This window comes from Podarcis cretensis (assembly GCF_951804945.1).
Source record: "Podarcis cretensis genome assembly, chromosome: 9".
NCBI classification, from domain to species: domain Eukaryota; kingdom Metazoa; phylum Chordata; class Lepidosauria; order Squamata; family Lacertidae; genus Podarcis; species Podarcis cretensis.
Window position 1 is genome coordinate 3,985,747 of NC_137178.1, and position 12,294 is coordinate 3,998,040.

Sequence of the window (12,294 nt, forward strand, 5' to 3'; positions counted from 1 at the left end):
GCTGTGGATGCCACAGGAGGGGAGAGATGCTCTCATGATTGAATTCTGCTCGCAGGATTCCCACAGATACCTGAGAAGAGGGCGCTGGACTAGACGGGTGCCATTGCCATTATTATCAGAGAGCAAGGGAGGTCTTCATGGTCCAGCACCTCTTTCTCTAGAGGAATGCCACTGGTTAGAACATTAGAGGAGCCTGATGGATGAGGCCAGTAGCCCACCTGGACCAGTGGCCTGATCTCCCAGTGGCCAGCCACATGCCCGTGAAAAAAAGACAGTCACGGAACCAAGAAATTACACAAAACAAAAGAATTACTGTGAAAATCCCTGAAACGAGAAGTAATCGACTTGTAAAACTTGTCATTGAGGTTTTGATACCTTTTTTCTAAACTCAAGGAAGCGTTTCAGCCCTGCTCTTGAGTTTGTTTGATCTCACTTTAAATCATTTAAGGTTTATAATTTCTTTATTTCCTTCTGAGGAAACTGATTTGTTCAGTGAAATGGGTTTTGTAGCCGGCATCTCTTTAAGTCTTTAATTCTAGGTTAACTTTTCCTTAATATTTTTGATATTTGTTATTTAATTCAATTCTATAGTCGATTACTTCTCGTTTCAGGGATTTTTACAGTAATTCTTTTGTTTTGTGTACATGCCTGTAGCAAGCAGGCTTCGAACACAAGAGCTTTCTCCCTTCTCCAGCAAATGGCATTCAGAAGCGCTGCTGCCTGTGACCTTTCGGGCAAAGCATAGCCCTATGTCATGAGGCACAAAGAGTGTTGCATGTGCATGTGTGCCCAGGCTCCCCCCACAGTGTGAGGCCCCACAACCTCCTTTTCAAACCCCACGCAGGTCCATGTACAATCTTTCGCTCTAATACTTTTGCTGCGGCTCCTCGCCTCCTCTGCCCCAGCCCTTTGCCAAATGTTCCATGGCTTGTTTTCTTGTTTCCCGATCCTCCTTGGGGAGGCTTAAATTGGTCACCTGGGAGTGCAGCACGGCCTCCCCAAGGACATCCCTCCTGCCATTTCTGAAGTCATCCAAAACACCACTGGAGTCTGGAGGGTCCCAATTAGAGAGCGGTAACCGGATCAGACACAGAGTCTGGCAGGGGACACATTAGCCGGCTGCGTACCTCCTTCTCCTCCTCCTCTTCTGCCAAACTCTTGTTGATGTGTCTTCCATCGCCTGCCTTGCCCCAGGGACAGCCTACTTAGCTCAGCTCTGCAAAGTGGCACCATCCTGCCCCCTGGAAACCACTCTGCCAAATAGCACCCACAGAAAGCGCCTTGCTTGACTCCTGGGCCAGAAGGAGAAACACAACGGGCTTATCCACATTCATATCTTGCCCATCTTTTTCCAGGCACAGATGACACCTTAAATCTCAGTGTCGGAACGTTGGTTTAATCCCATTTATTCATTTTGCCCTGGAGTTTTTCCTGAGGAAACCCACTCTTTAAAGCTGAAGCTCCGCAAACGGCAATTCAGCTTTTCTGCAGGTTGCTCCGACTGAGCTTTAGAATCACAGCATTGAAGGGTTGGAAGGGACCCTGAGGGTTAATTCTGTGTCCAGAGCAGCTGTCTCCCAGCTCCACCTGGTACGCAGGATGAGACCCTCCCTGCCCGCAGACCGTCTCGCCAGAGTGGTGCATGCTCTGGTTATCTCCTGCGTAGACTACTGCAATGCTCTTTAAGTGGGGCTAACTTTGAAGGTGACCCAGAAACTGCAATTAATCCAGAATGCGGCAGCTAGACTGGTGGCTGCGAGTGGCTGCCGGGACCACCTAACACCAGTCCTGAGAGATCTGCATTGGCTGCCAGTATGTTTCCGAGCACCATTCAAAGTGTTGGTGCTGACCTTTAAAGCCCTAAACGGCCTCAGTCCAGTATGCCTGAAGGAGTGTCTCCACCCCCATCGTCCAGCCCGGACACTGAGGTCCAGCTCCGAGAGCCTTCTGGCGGTTCCCTCACTGCGAGAAGCCCAAGTTACAGGGAACCAGGCAGAGGGCCTTCTTGGTAGTGGTGCCCACCCTGTGGAACGCCCTCCCACCAGATGTCAAAGAGATAAACAACTACCTGACATTTAGAAGACATCTGAAGGCAGCCCTGTTCAGGGAAGTTTTTAATGTGTGACATTAATGTACTTTTAATCTTTGTTGGAAGTCGCCCTGAGTGGCTGGGAAAATCCAGCCAGATGGGCGGGGTACAAATAATAAATTATTATTATTATTATTATTATTATTATTATTATTATTATTATTATTATGTGCTGCTCACAAAAACAACGCAGGGGCTGGCTCACAATGCCCCTGAACTACTGCGTTCCCCTCCCCCAGCCACCCTCTGGCAGCCAAGAAGGATGGAGCAGGCACATTCCTGCCCCCTGGCGCTGGGCTTGCAGGGCACCCGAACCACCATCCTCCCAGCTGCCTTCCAGCTGGAGGGCGCCTGCGAGGGGCTTGCTGGCTCGGGTGCCCTTCAGACCCAGTGCTGCCCGGTTTGGTGCCTGGATCATGCCAATCACGTCCCCCTCAGCCACCCTCAGTCGCTCTGCCTGAGCTCCCAGCCCCCAGGCCGCACGTATTCGAAATGTGCAACTCTCTCTTCTCATAGATGTGGGGCCTTTTGGATCCAATTCCCGACATTTCAGAGCTCGGAAGGCGATACACGAATCTCCCTTTGCCTCCTCAGCACCCTGCAATCTCAACGGGAAAGGAGATCCATCGTGAGGTTATAACTTTGGACTGTTTTATTCAGAGAAGTTCGGCCAGGAGGGCTGTTTACCATGTCAGCTGGAAGATTCTGATGGAGACCGGTATTAGGATCCTCTTTGTGAAGAAGAAGATGAGGATGGGAGGGACCAGGGAGAGGACGAAGGCGAAGAGCGAGGGAAGCAGCCGCCCGAAGAAGGTGTCCAAGATGGGCCGAGTCGACCTGGCGAACAAGACGATGGAGGGGATCACATGGTCGTAGATGATGAAGAAGGGGAGGAGGAGGAAGAAGAGGAGGACGAAGCTTATGCGGAGGAGGAGGTCGCAGAAGAGGAGCGTGAAGATGATGGAGAGAAGCTTCCGGAAGCAGCGGAAGATGCCTCTCACGGTGATGCGGAAGGCCATGCTCTGCCAAAGGGTCTGCCCGGGAGCTCACTCGGTGTGGGCAGATGGCTGTAGGGACTCCTCTGCTGTGGCACCGTCCCTGCGAGGGAAGAGAGAGAGAACTGGAGGATCATGGGAGCGCGAAACATGGGTTGGAGGAAAGACAGTTGCCCATCCGCTCCCTCCGTGTCTACGTTTTGCGGTGATATAACTGATTGGACGCCATCCTGAAATTCTAAACAAAATGAAGGGTAGGGACTCAGCTACACAGCTGCATATGAAACGTTTCAAGTGTGTTTCAAGTGCAATATACAATGTGGCACTAGATGGCGGTGGTGAGCCTTATGGGAAATTCAATATTTTATTTTGTTTTTAAAAGCATTTCCAGAACAGTTTTTATACGCGTGTAGATTCCACCTAGGATTTAAACATGCCTTGATTCTGGAATTCTCTGGATACTGAATCCTGTAGCCTGTGTCAGTCTCTATACTTGTGCAATGACTTTACAGAATCCAAACATTTGCAACCAATAAGCATTGGAGCAGTGGCAAGTTCAGGAATGAAAGGTTCCTCTACTTTATAGCCACAGCCACACCCCCTTCTAAAATTATACGAGCTTCTAAGATCGTACCCATATCTCATAATTATACAATAATGATAATTAGGGATGCACTGCAACATCTTTCCACATGTTGCCTTTCAGCTAGAGCCACTATTTTCCATGCATGTACATGAACATACGATTTGGAGTGCTCCAAACTCTTTTTTTCCTAATTGACTTGTATTTTCCTTGAAATTCCACTATACATAGCAGAACTTGGGCACCTTTTTTCTTGTAATGGAAGCGCCTTGTGTTTTCAGTGTTCCTCAATCCTTGGCTTTGCAGCATACAGAAAAATAACTCAGCAATGTTCTTCCCAAACACTTTCTTCAGATACAGATAGGTAGCCGTGTTGGTCTGCCATAGTCAAAACAAAAAAATTCCTTCCAGTAGCACCTTAAAGACCAACTAAGTCAGTTCTTGGTATGAGCTTTCGTGTGCATGCACACTTCTTCAGATACTTTCGTGAGCATGCACACTTCTTCAGATGGTATCTGAAGAAGTGTGCATGCACACGAAAGCTCATACCAAGAACAGACTTAGTTGGTCTTTAAGGTGCTACTGGAAGGAATTTTTTTGTTTTGACTTTCTTCAGAGTGACCCTAGGAGCCAATCCTCAGTGGCCGACTCACCTCCTTTCACTCTGATTGGCTCCCATCAGCACAAGGCGTGAGAATGCTTCCTCTCAGTGGCTAAAGAAAATCCCCTTTCTTGCTAAATGGGTGGCTCTAGAACCCTGGAATTAGGAACCCTGCTGTAGAAACAGGAGCAGGTCTTCAACCCCCTACAACCCCAGATCATGACCAGTGGCATCGCAGTGGGGTGTGTGGTGTGCCCCAGGTGCAATGTCTGGGGGGGTGACAAGAAGGCACCCCGCAGGGGCTCGCAGCGGCGCAAGCAGCCAGTGCGCCGTCACAACCACATGTGGAGGATCCTCCGTTTGCAACTGCAGCTGTGAGCAGAGGATCCTGGCGCCGGCGGCAAACCACTATGTACAGCACATGTGTGGCATCACACACATGCGCTGTACATAGCGGTTTGCTGGCGGCGGCGCTCCAGCGCAGTACGGACAGCAGTGGGATCCCTCCTTTACTGCTACAGCTGCAAGCAGAGGCTCCTAGCACCGTCCATACGCCGCTGGAGCGCCGGCGCCGGCAAACCGCTATGTACATCTCATGTGCAGCATCACTACGTACAGCGCATGCATCATACATAGCGGCACCACATATGCACCCTATGTAGCGACACCCCGCCATGGGTGTCACGACGCCTTTATTCGCCCCCTGATCACGACACCTCTTCCAATAAGTCCTTGGTTCATCACCACCACTGAAAAGCCATAAATCTCCAGTCCTTGATCACCTTCCCTTTTCTTTCTGATCATTATTCATGGAATCCTAGAATTGCAGAGCTGGAAGGGACCCCGGAGGGTCATTCCGCCCAACCCCCTGCAATGCAGGAAACTCAACTGCAGCATCCATGATAGATGGCCACCCAGCCTCTGCGTAAAAGCCTATGAGGAAGGAGAGATTTTGTAGCTCTGCTCAAGAGCCTTCGAGGCAGATGTGGGGAGACTCTGGCCAAACAGATGTTGCTGAACTACAACTCCCATCATCCCCGATGTGTTTAGAGTTGTAGTTTAGAGATGAGCTTAGCAACATCTGGAGGTGTGGGTCAGCTACCTCTGGAGGTGCCAAAGGTTCTCCACATCTGTCTCCCAGGCAGTAATTTAGCCAGATAGAGAAGATTCCCCAAACCAGGTAATAATAACAAGCATTGGGCAAGGGATGTCCTGCTTGTTTTCATTAAGTCAAGCCAACTTTCTGAAAGGGCTCGTCCACCCAACGGCCATTTGTTCCAATTCAGCGCTAAACCGCAGGGGAAAGTGGCCATTTGTCAGGAGCTCTTCAGCTGGGATTCCTGCATTGGTTTAGACTAGATGGCCCCTGGGAGTCCCTACAATGCTATGACTAAAGGTTTTGACCTTTAAAGCCCTATGTGGTCTAGGACACACATATTTATGGGACCTCTCCTGGTATGCCCCATGGAGGACCTTAAGGTCCACAAATGACAACACCTTGGAGGTCCTGAGCCTCAAGGAGGTTAGATTGGTTTCAACTAGGGCCAGGGCCTTTTCAGTACTGGCCCCGACGTGGTGGAACGCTCTGTCACAAGAGACCAGGGCCCTGCGGGACTTGACATCTTTCCACCTGACCTTTGGTTTGGACTCAGTCTGACCCTTATGTTTCCCTCCCCTTATGGTCTTGATTTATCGGCTGTTTTCAAATGAGGCTGCATTTTAAATTGCATTTTAACTTATATTTTAAATTGGGTTTGTTTTTTCCTCTCTTTTCCCCCTATTATGTTTTTACTGTGATTTTATTGGTGTTAGCCGCCCTGAGCCCAGCTCTGGCTGGGGAGGTCAGGGAATAAATAAAATTTATTATTATTATTGAAGTGAAGGACATGAGGCAGGAGTTGATAATGTAGGTGAGCTGCGCGCAGGTGAGCTGCAAGCAAGCTGCCGGCCAGCTCTGTGGAGGCTCCTTTTATTGACACAATATGAAAACTCAGGCAGATACATTTTGGGCTGTGACATTCACAAGTCTTCCAGTCCCAAGATCGTGGGGTGGTACAAAGCTATTTTGGCCCCTGTTTCCTCCTGAGACAAAGGTCTCCGAGTCAAAGGTTACAGACAGGACACTGCAGACTACTGAGACCGCAAAAGGTTAGACAGAGGGCAAGATGTTCAGAAAGCTGTGGCTTTATCTGTGAGGGGGAGTGTGCCCCGCACCCCAAGATCATGCATGCAGACAGCTGAGGCTGCCTGTGGGCGGGGAGTATGCTCCGCACCCAGCGATCATCCCTACAATTATTATTATTATTATTATTATTATTATTACTCTGTGAAGTCCCAGGACTTGGGGACCGGGGAGTGGCAACAATGCTGGAGAGCAGATGGCAAACAGGTGAGAGGGATCCTTCCTGCTTCTAAGCACGGAGGAACCTGACTTGCCTGATATAGTGAAGTAGACCCACCTTGTTCCTCCCACCATCTGCACCTTGCCTGCTGTCCCATTGGCCTGCCTGCCTGACCTCACGCCCGACCTCTGTCCGTCTTCCAAATGAGTGGAGCCCTCTCTTCTGCCATGGTTCCTCAACAGCCTTGGCCCAGCCAGGGCTGTGTGAGCATGGCACCTCTGTCACCCTGTCATGCTTCCTTCCGGTGATGTCACAAATGGGTGTGGTCTTATTGGAAGGCCCAGCTGACTCCAGGCTGGCAGGAAGTGAGGAAAGGGCACTGGGAGGCAAGTCCAGCAGCGTGGTGTCACTGCCGTTTGAGATGGTGCTAAAAGCCACTGGACGTGGGTGTTCAATGGTTTAGGCTTTGGTGGCAAGCATCATGTGGGTCACCAGCCCTTCAGAGAGATGCCACCCAACCTGAGAAGATTCAAAATCAGCATGGCTGCATTCTTGAGCCAACCGTGTGATTTTGAGGCGCAAAAGGCCAATACGGTTCCAAGTCGTCCCAACCTGAGCATGGTTTCCTGGTGATTGTTGTAGGAAATCTGCTAATCCGTAATTTCTGGTGCATCCAGCCTCTGCTTGTAAAGACCCCTAATGAAACAGAGAGTCCACTATCTTTTGAGGCAGCCTGTTGCACTGTTGAGCAACAGGCATTGTTGAATGTCCATCCTACTGTTTTGGGGAAATTGCAGTCAAACATAACTATGTATGAGTACTAGTTAGTGCATGAAGGGGTTAAGACCACAGAGTGAGATTCCTAGTCACAGCTAGGTCAACCCCCTCTTCTCCAATGTAGGTAGAAGTGAAACCTTCTCTTCCCTCTATCTCCACAACATGTAACTGACCATTGAAGACGTGTCTAAGCAAGCTGCAAGCTCAGAGCATGTGTTTGAAGCTATATGGCTATATTGCCTATCCAAGAGTATTCTGCCTGTGTTCTCCTTGCTGCTGCTTGAATAAATGCATGAATCTGACCTTTGAATTTGTAAGTAAAGCGTTTAAACTTATTTAGCAGTGTGTAGTCTGTTCGCTGCAAGAGGAATAGAGAGAGGAGGGCGCTTTGCAAGTGGGTTAAACAGGACAAAAGCTTTAGCATCCTGCAACCTTCTGATCAGCAAGTCCTAGGCTCTGTGGTTTAACTCACAGCGCCACCTGTGTCCCTGGTTTTCACCTACCTCATAGCAAATTGTCACAACTTTCTTGGTATTGGCGATTAGGCATTGGTATTGTTCTGTAGATGGAAAAGGGGAGGTAGCACCATCACCTGCCCCACATATTGAAGGGGCACCACAGTTCAAGAAGGACACTGACAAACTGGAACGTGTCCAGAGGAGGGCAACCAAAATGGTCAAAGGCCTGGAAACGATGCCTTATGAAGAACGGCTAAGGGAGCTGGGCATGTTTAGCCTGGAGAAGAGGAGGTTAAGGGGTGATATGATAGCCATGTTCAAATATATAAAAGGATGTCACATAGAAGAGGGAGAAAGGTTGTTTTCTGCTGCTCCAGAGAAGCGGACACGGAGCAATGGATCCAAACTACAAGAAAGAAGATTCTACCTAAACATTAGGAAGAACTTCCTGGCAGTAAGAGCTGTTCGACAGTGGAATTTGCTGCCAAGGAGTGTGGTGGAGTCTCCTTCTTTGGAGGTCTTTAAGCAGAGGCTTGACAACCATATGTCAGGAGTGCTCTGATGGTGTTTCCTGCTTGGCAGGGGGTTGGACTCGATGGCCCTTGTGGTCTCTTCCAACTCTATGATCCTATTCTATTCTATGATTCTAAGTCCGTTAATAGTTTCCGGGGGGGGGGGGTTGGCCCTGCCTGAAGCCTGGAGAGGTGAGGGCCTAAGGCACGCCCCCTAGCAGTGACCCCGGGGGAGTTCCTAGTTGATGTGCATCAGCAGGACTCCCCCTACTGGTGGTTAACCCTTCCCGGACTTCAAGCCGATGGACTGAAGTCGGATATAGTCAGTTAGGACCAATGCCTAAGCCAATACTGCTCATCACCTATAACCAATAAAGTTGTGGCCTTATTTAGCCCATTAACCTTAATAATTGTGTCATTATTTCCGCTGGGAGGGGGGTGGGAACTCGCCACGCAAGCAGGAGCTCAGACCACGCGGCTGGTTCATGTTGCTTGTATTGAGCTGGCTTCTCTGGACCGCTGTCCTCACCAGACCAGCCGCAGCAGCCTGAAATAGCTGGGGAGCAGGAGAAGGTGCAGGCAGCAGCCGGCGGTCAGCGGCAGCAGCAAGGCACCCAGGAAAACCAGAAGGGCACCGAGCACTTCGTTGTAGAAGACTTCTGTGGCGGGAGCCAAGGCATCCATGAAGACCAGGGAAGCAGGGACCATGCGGTCGTGCAAGACGGCGAGTGGGATGGAGAGGGAGACGACAACATGGAACATGATCTCCGCCAGGCAGATGCTGTAGACCAGCACTGCCAGGATGAGCAGCGTCTGCTCCAGGGCCCCCAGGATCTTGCTTGCGATGGAACGCAGGCCGAGGAAGGTCTTCGACCTCGGAGACAGAGGGGCCTTCTCCTCGGGTGACACATTCAGCCTAGAGGGGGCAGAAACGGAGGCAAGGGAACGTGTGACCTCGTTTGCTCTTTAAGGGTATGTGATTTATTGATAAAGCAACAGCTGGCAGGGAACGAAACAGAAGGAACGGATTGTGAATTACAGTGGCACCTTGGTCCACAAACTTAATCCGTCCCGGAAGTCTGTTTCAAAACCAAAGCGTTCCAAAACCAAGGCGCGCTTTCCCATAGAAATGGATTAATCCGTCCCAGACTTTTAAAAACAACCCCTAAAACAGCAGTTTAACATGGATTTTACTATCTGATGAGACCACTGATCCATAAAGGGAAAGCAATAAGCAATGTACTGCAGTCACACAATCAATCAATCAGTAGCTGAACTGGATTCCACACAGTCACAAAAACCAACAAAAGAGAGCCGCAAAAACAAAAATGCAAAATAAATAGCAAAAACAGATAGACCTCAGTGTAACACTCAAAAAGGACGTGTGACACTCAAACTGGAAGCAAAACACTCAAAACAGGAGCTCACCCCGTTGCGGGGATTCAAACTGCCAACCTTCTGAACAGCAAGCCCAAGAGACTCAGTGGTTTAGACCACAGCACCACCCGCGTCCCTAGGTTACCTTAGGAAATCCCTATTTTCATTGGAGAAATGTTGGAGGGTCTGGAGTTATGTGACCCCCGAGCTAAGGAGATAAGTAGCTATACAACCTTTAGAAGACATCTGAAGGCAGCCCTGTGTAGGGAAGGTTTTTAATGTTTAATGTTTTATTATGTTTTTATATATGTTGGAAGCCGCCCAGAGTGGCTGGGGAAACCCAATCATATAAATAATATAGGGATATAAATAATACAGTTGTTGTTGTTGCTGCTGCTGCTGTTGAATAGGACATCCCTATTTTCATCGGAGGAATGTTGAAGGGTATGTATAAACCAGAAGTGGGAAATCTCAGTCCTAGGGGGCTGAATTTAGCCCTCCAAGCTAAGCAATCCAGAATCCAGATCTGGATCGAGGAACAGATCTTCCATAGACATTATGCAGCCCTCTCCAGCTGGACTTCTGAACTCTCTCAGGCCACATTCATCACACAAAAAAGGTAAATAACCCCTGGACGGTTAAGTCCAGTCAAAGGCAACTATGGAGTTGTGGCGCTCATCTCACTTTCAGGCTGAGGGAGCCGGCATTTGTCCACAGACAGCTTTCCGGGTCATGTGGCCAGCTTCTAAACCGCTTCTGGTGCAAAGGGACACCGTGATGGAAGCCAGAGCACACGGAAGCACCATTTACCTTCCTGCCACAGTGGTACCTATTTATCTACTTGCGCTGGTGTGCTTTCAAACTGCTAGGTTTGCAGGAGCTGGGACAGAGCAACGGGAGCTCAACCTGTTGTGGGGATTTGAACCACTGAACTTTCTGATTGGCAAGCCCAAGAGAGGTATTTTGGACTCACCTGTTTAGGTGATACAGGGATTGTACATAAACTAGGCTACTCTACTTTGTTGGCATTCATCTGTCTCCAGTCATCTGCTGGAGTCTATGAGTTCTCATGTTGGGATTTGCCCACTGAGAATCACCCTAAGAGCCCCACATACAGAGGCACCGCGGCAATCTCCTACTCACCGGCTGCCTTCTGAACGAGCCATTTCTATCCCTGGGTGTTGTCCTCCCACACGCAGCCTGTCTTCATTCCTTCATCCAGATCTTTCCCCTCTCAGCTGGGCTCCAGCTCTTGCCAGCCAAACAGCTCTTGTGGCCTCTGCAAGGTCCATTATCCCGGTGGGACAAGCAAGCTGATGACCACATCACCTGGCGCTGATGTCATAAATTAGGTTGGGTAGCCCAGAGGCAGGCTAAAAGGGGCCAGGTGGTGGAAGCATCTCAGATCCTTCACCCAGTTATATCAAAGGCACAGGATCAAAGGAAGCTGCCATATACAGAGTGAGACCCATTCACAGACCCTCTAAGTGTCCCTGTTTTCCAGATGTTCTACCACATTCCCTTGCTGGTGAAAGAATTGCACTGGTTCCCTGTTTGCTACCAGCAGGGGTGCCAACTCCTGGGGGTCAAGCCCATTCTGATATCCCCTTCATTTTGGGCTAGGGGATGCTCCCCCCAAAAAACCCCCGGCTTCGGCCCGGTATATCTGGAGGAGTGTCTCCACCCCCATCGTTCTGCCCAGACACTGAGGTCCAGCTCCGAGGGCCTTCCCTGCGAGAAGTGAGATTACAGAGAACCAGGCACAGGGCCTTCTCGATAGTGGCACCCGCCCTGTGGAAAGCCCTCCCATCAGATGTCAAGGAAATAAACAACTATCTGACTTTTAGAAGACATCTGAAGGCAGCCCTGTTTAGGGAAGCTTTTAATGTCTGATGTTTTATCCCTTTATTAATAATATTATTATCATTAATTCTATTGGGAGCCGACCAGAGCGGCTGGGGAAACCCAACCAGATGTGCTGGGTATAAATAATAAATGATGATGATGGTATCCAAAAAGCAGAGGTGAAGCATGGAGTTCTACAGCACAGTTCTGGTGGCTGGCTTCTTCTTCTCTGCCATGGAGGTGAAAGAGGCAGTGCCAAGAGGTGGTGGAAGAGTCACCATTGAAGCCATGCAGCTGCCATGTTTGTGTCAGGATCTCAGGCTGACACAAGCAAGCTTTGATAAGAACTAAAAACTCTGTATTCCTCTACGCCACCTATTCCTCTACGCCACCACAGCCGCAAGAATTATGCTGGCACAAAACTGGAAAACGGAAATTATACCTAATATAAGTGACTGGCAAGTTAAAATGGTGGAATACGCCGAACTTGCTAGACTAACGGCTAGAATACGAGACCAAGATGAGCAAATATTTCATAAAAATTGGAGTAAATACTGGAAATATACTGAAAATAAATTGTAGATGACACTGGTGGGCCTCGATTAACTCTAACAGAGAATAACTAATATTTAAATTTAAGAGAAAATACGTGAATGTAGGATTATTTGATACTTACCAATAGGGTGGAGGGAAGTCCAGGACTAACTAAAGTCCA

At 49.2% G+C, this 12,294-nt stretch overlaps 2 protein-coding genes across 2 annotated transcripts; both read right to left on the reverse strand.

Annotated features, from left to right (window-relative positions):
- Nucleotides 1-2,718: 2,718 nt before the first annotated feature.
- Nucleotides 2,719-6,915, reverse strand: LOC307224408 (uncharacterized protein). Its single transcript, XM_079991274.1, has 2 exons — nucleotides 6,728-6,915; nucleotides 2,719-3,187 (listed from the first exon to the last, which is right to left on the reverse strand). The coding sequence occupies exon 2, from the start codon at nucleotides 3,106-3,108 to the stop codon at nucleotides 2,773-2,775; it is 336 nt and encodes a 111-aa protein (XP_079847400.1). The 5' UTR covers nucleotides 3,109-3,187; nucleotides 6,728-6,915; the 3' UTR covers nucleotides 2,719-2,772.
- Nucleotides 6,916-8,836: 1,921 nt separating this feature from the next.
- LOC307224393 (uncharacterized protein) lies at nucleotides 8,837-11,030 on the reverse strand. The gene is made up of 2 exons (XM_079991258.1): nucleotides 10,878-11,030; nucleotides 8,837-9,273 (listed from the first exon to the last, which is right to left on the reverse strand). The coding sequence occupies exons 1-2, from the start codon at nucleotides 10,898-10,900 to the stop codon at nucleotides 8,883-8,885; spliced, it is 414 nt and encodes a 137-aa protein (XP_079847384.1). The 5' UTR covers nucleotides 10,901-11,030; the 3' UTR covers nucleotides 8,837-8,882.
- Between the last annotated feature and the right edge of the window lie 1,264 nt (nucleotides 11,031-12,294).

Excerpts from the sequence above, each read along its gene's own strand:
- LOC307224408 (XM_079991274.1), bottom strand. The coding sequence starts at position 3,108 with ATGGCCTTCCGCATCACCGTGAGAGGCATCTTCCGCTGCTTCCGGAAG.
- LOC307224393 (XM_079991258.1), bottom strand. The coding sequence starts at position 10,900 with ATGGCTCGTTCAGAAGGCAGCCG. Across the intron at positions 9,274-10,877 it reads GCTCGTTCAGAAGGCAGCCG|GCTGAATGTGTCACCCGAGG; the intron begins GTGAGTAGGAGA and ends TGCCCCCTCTAG.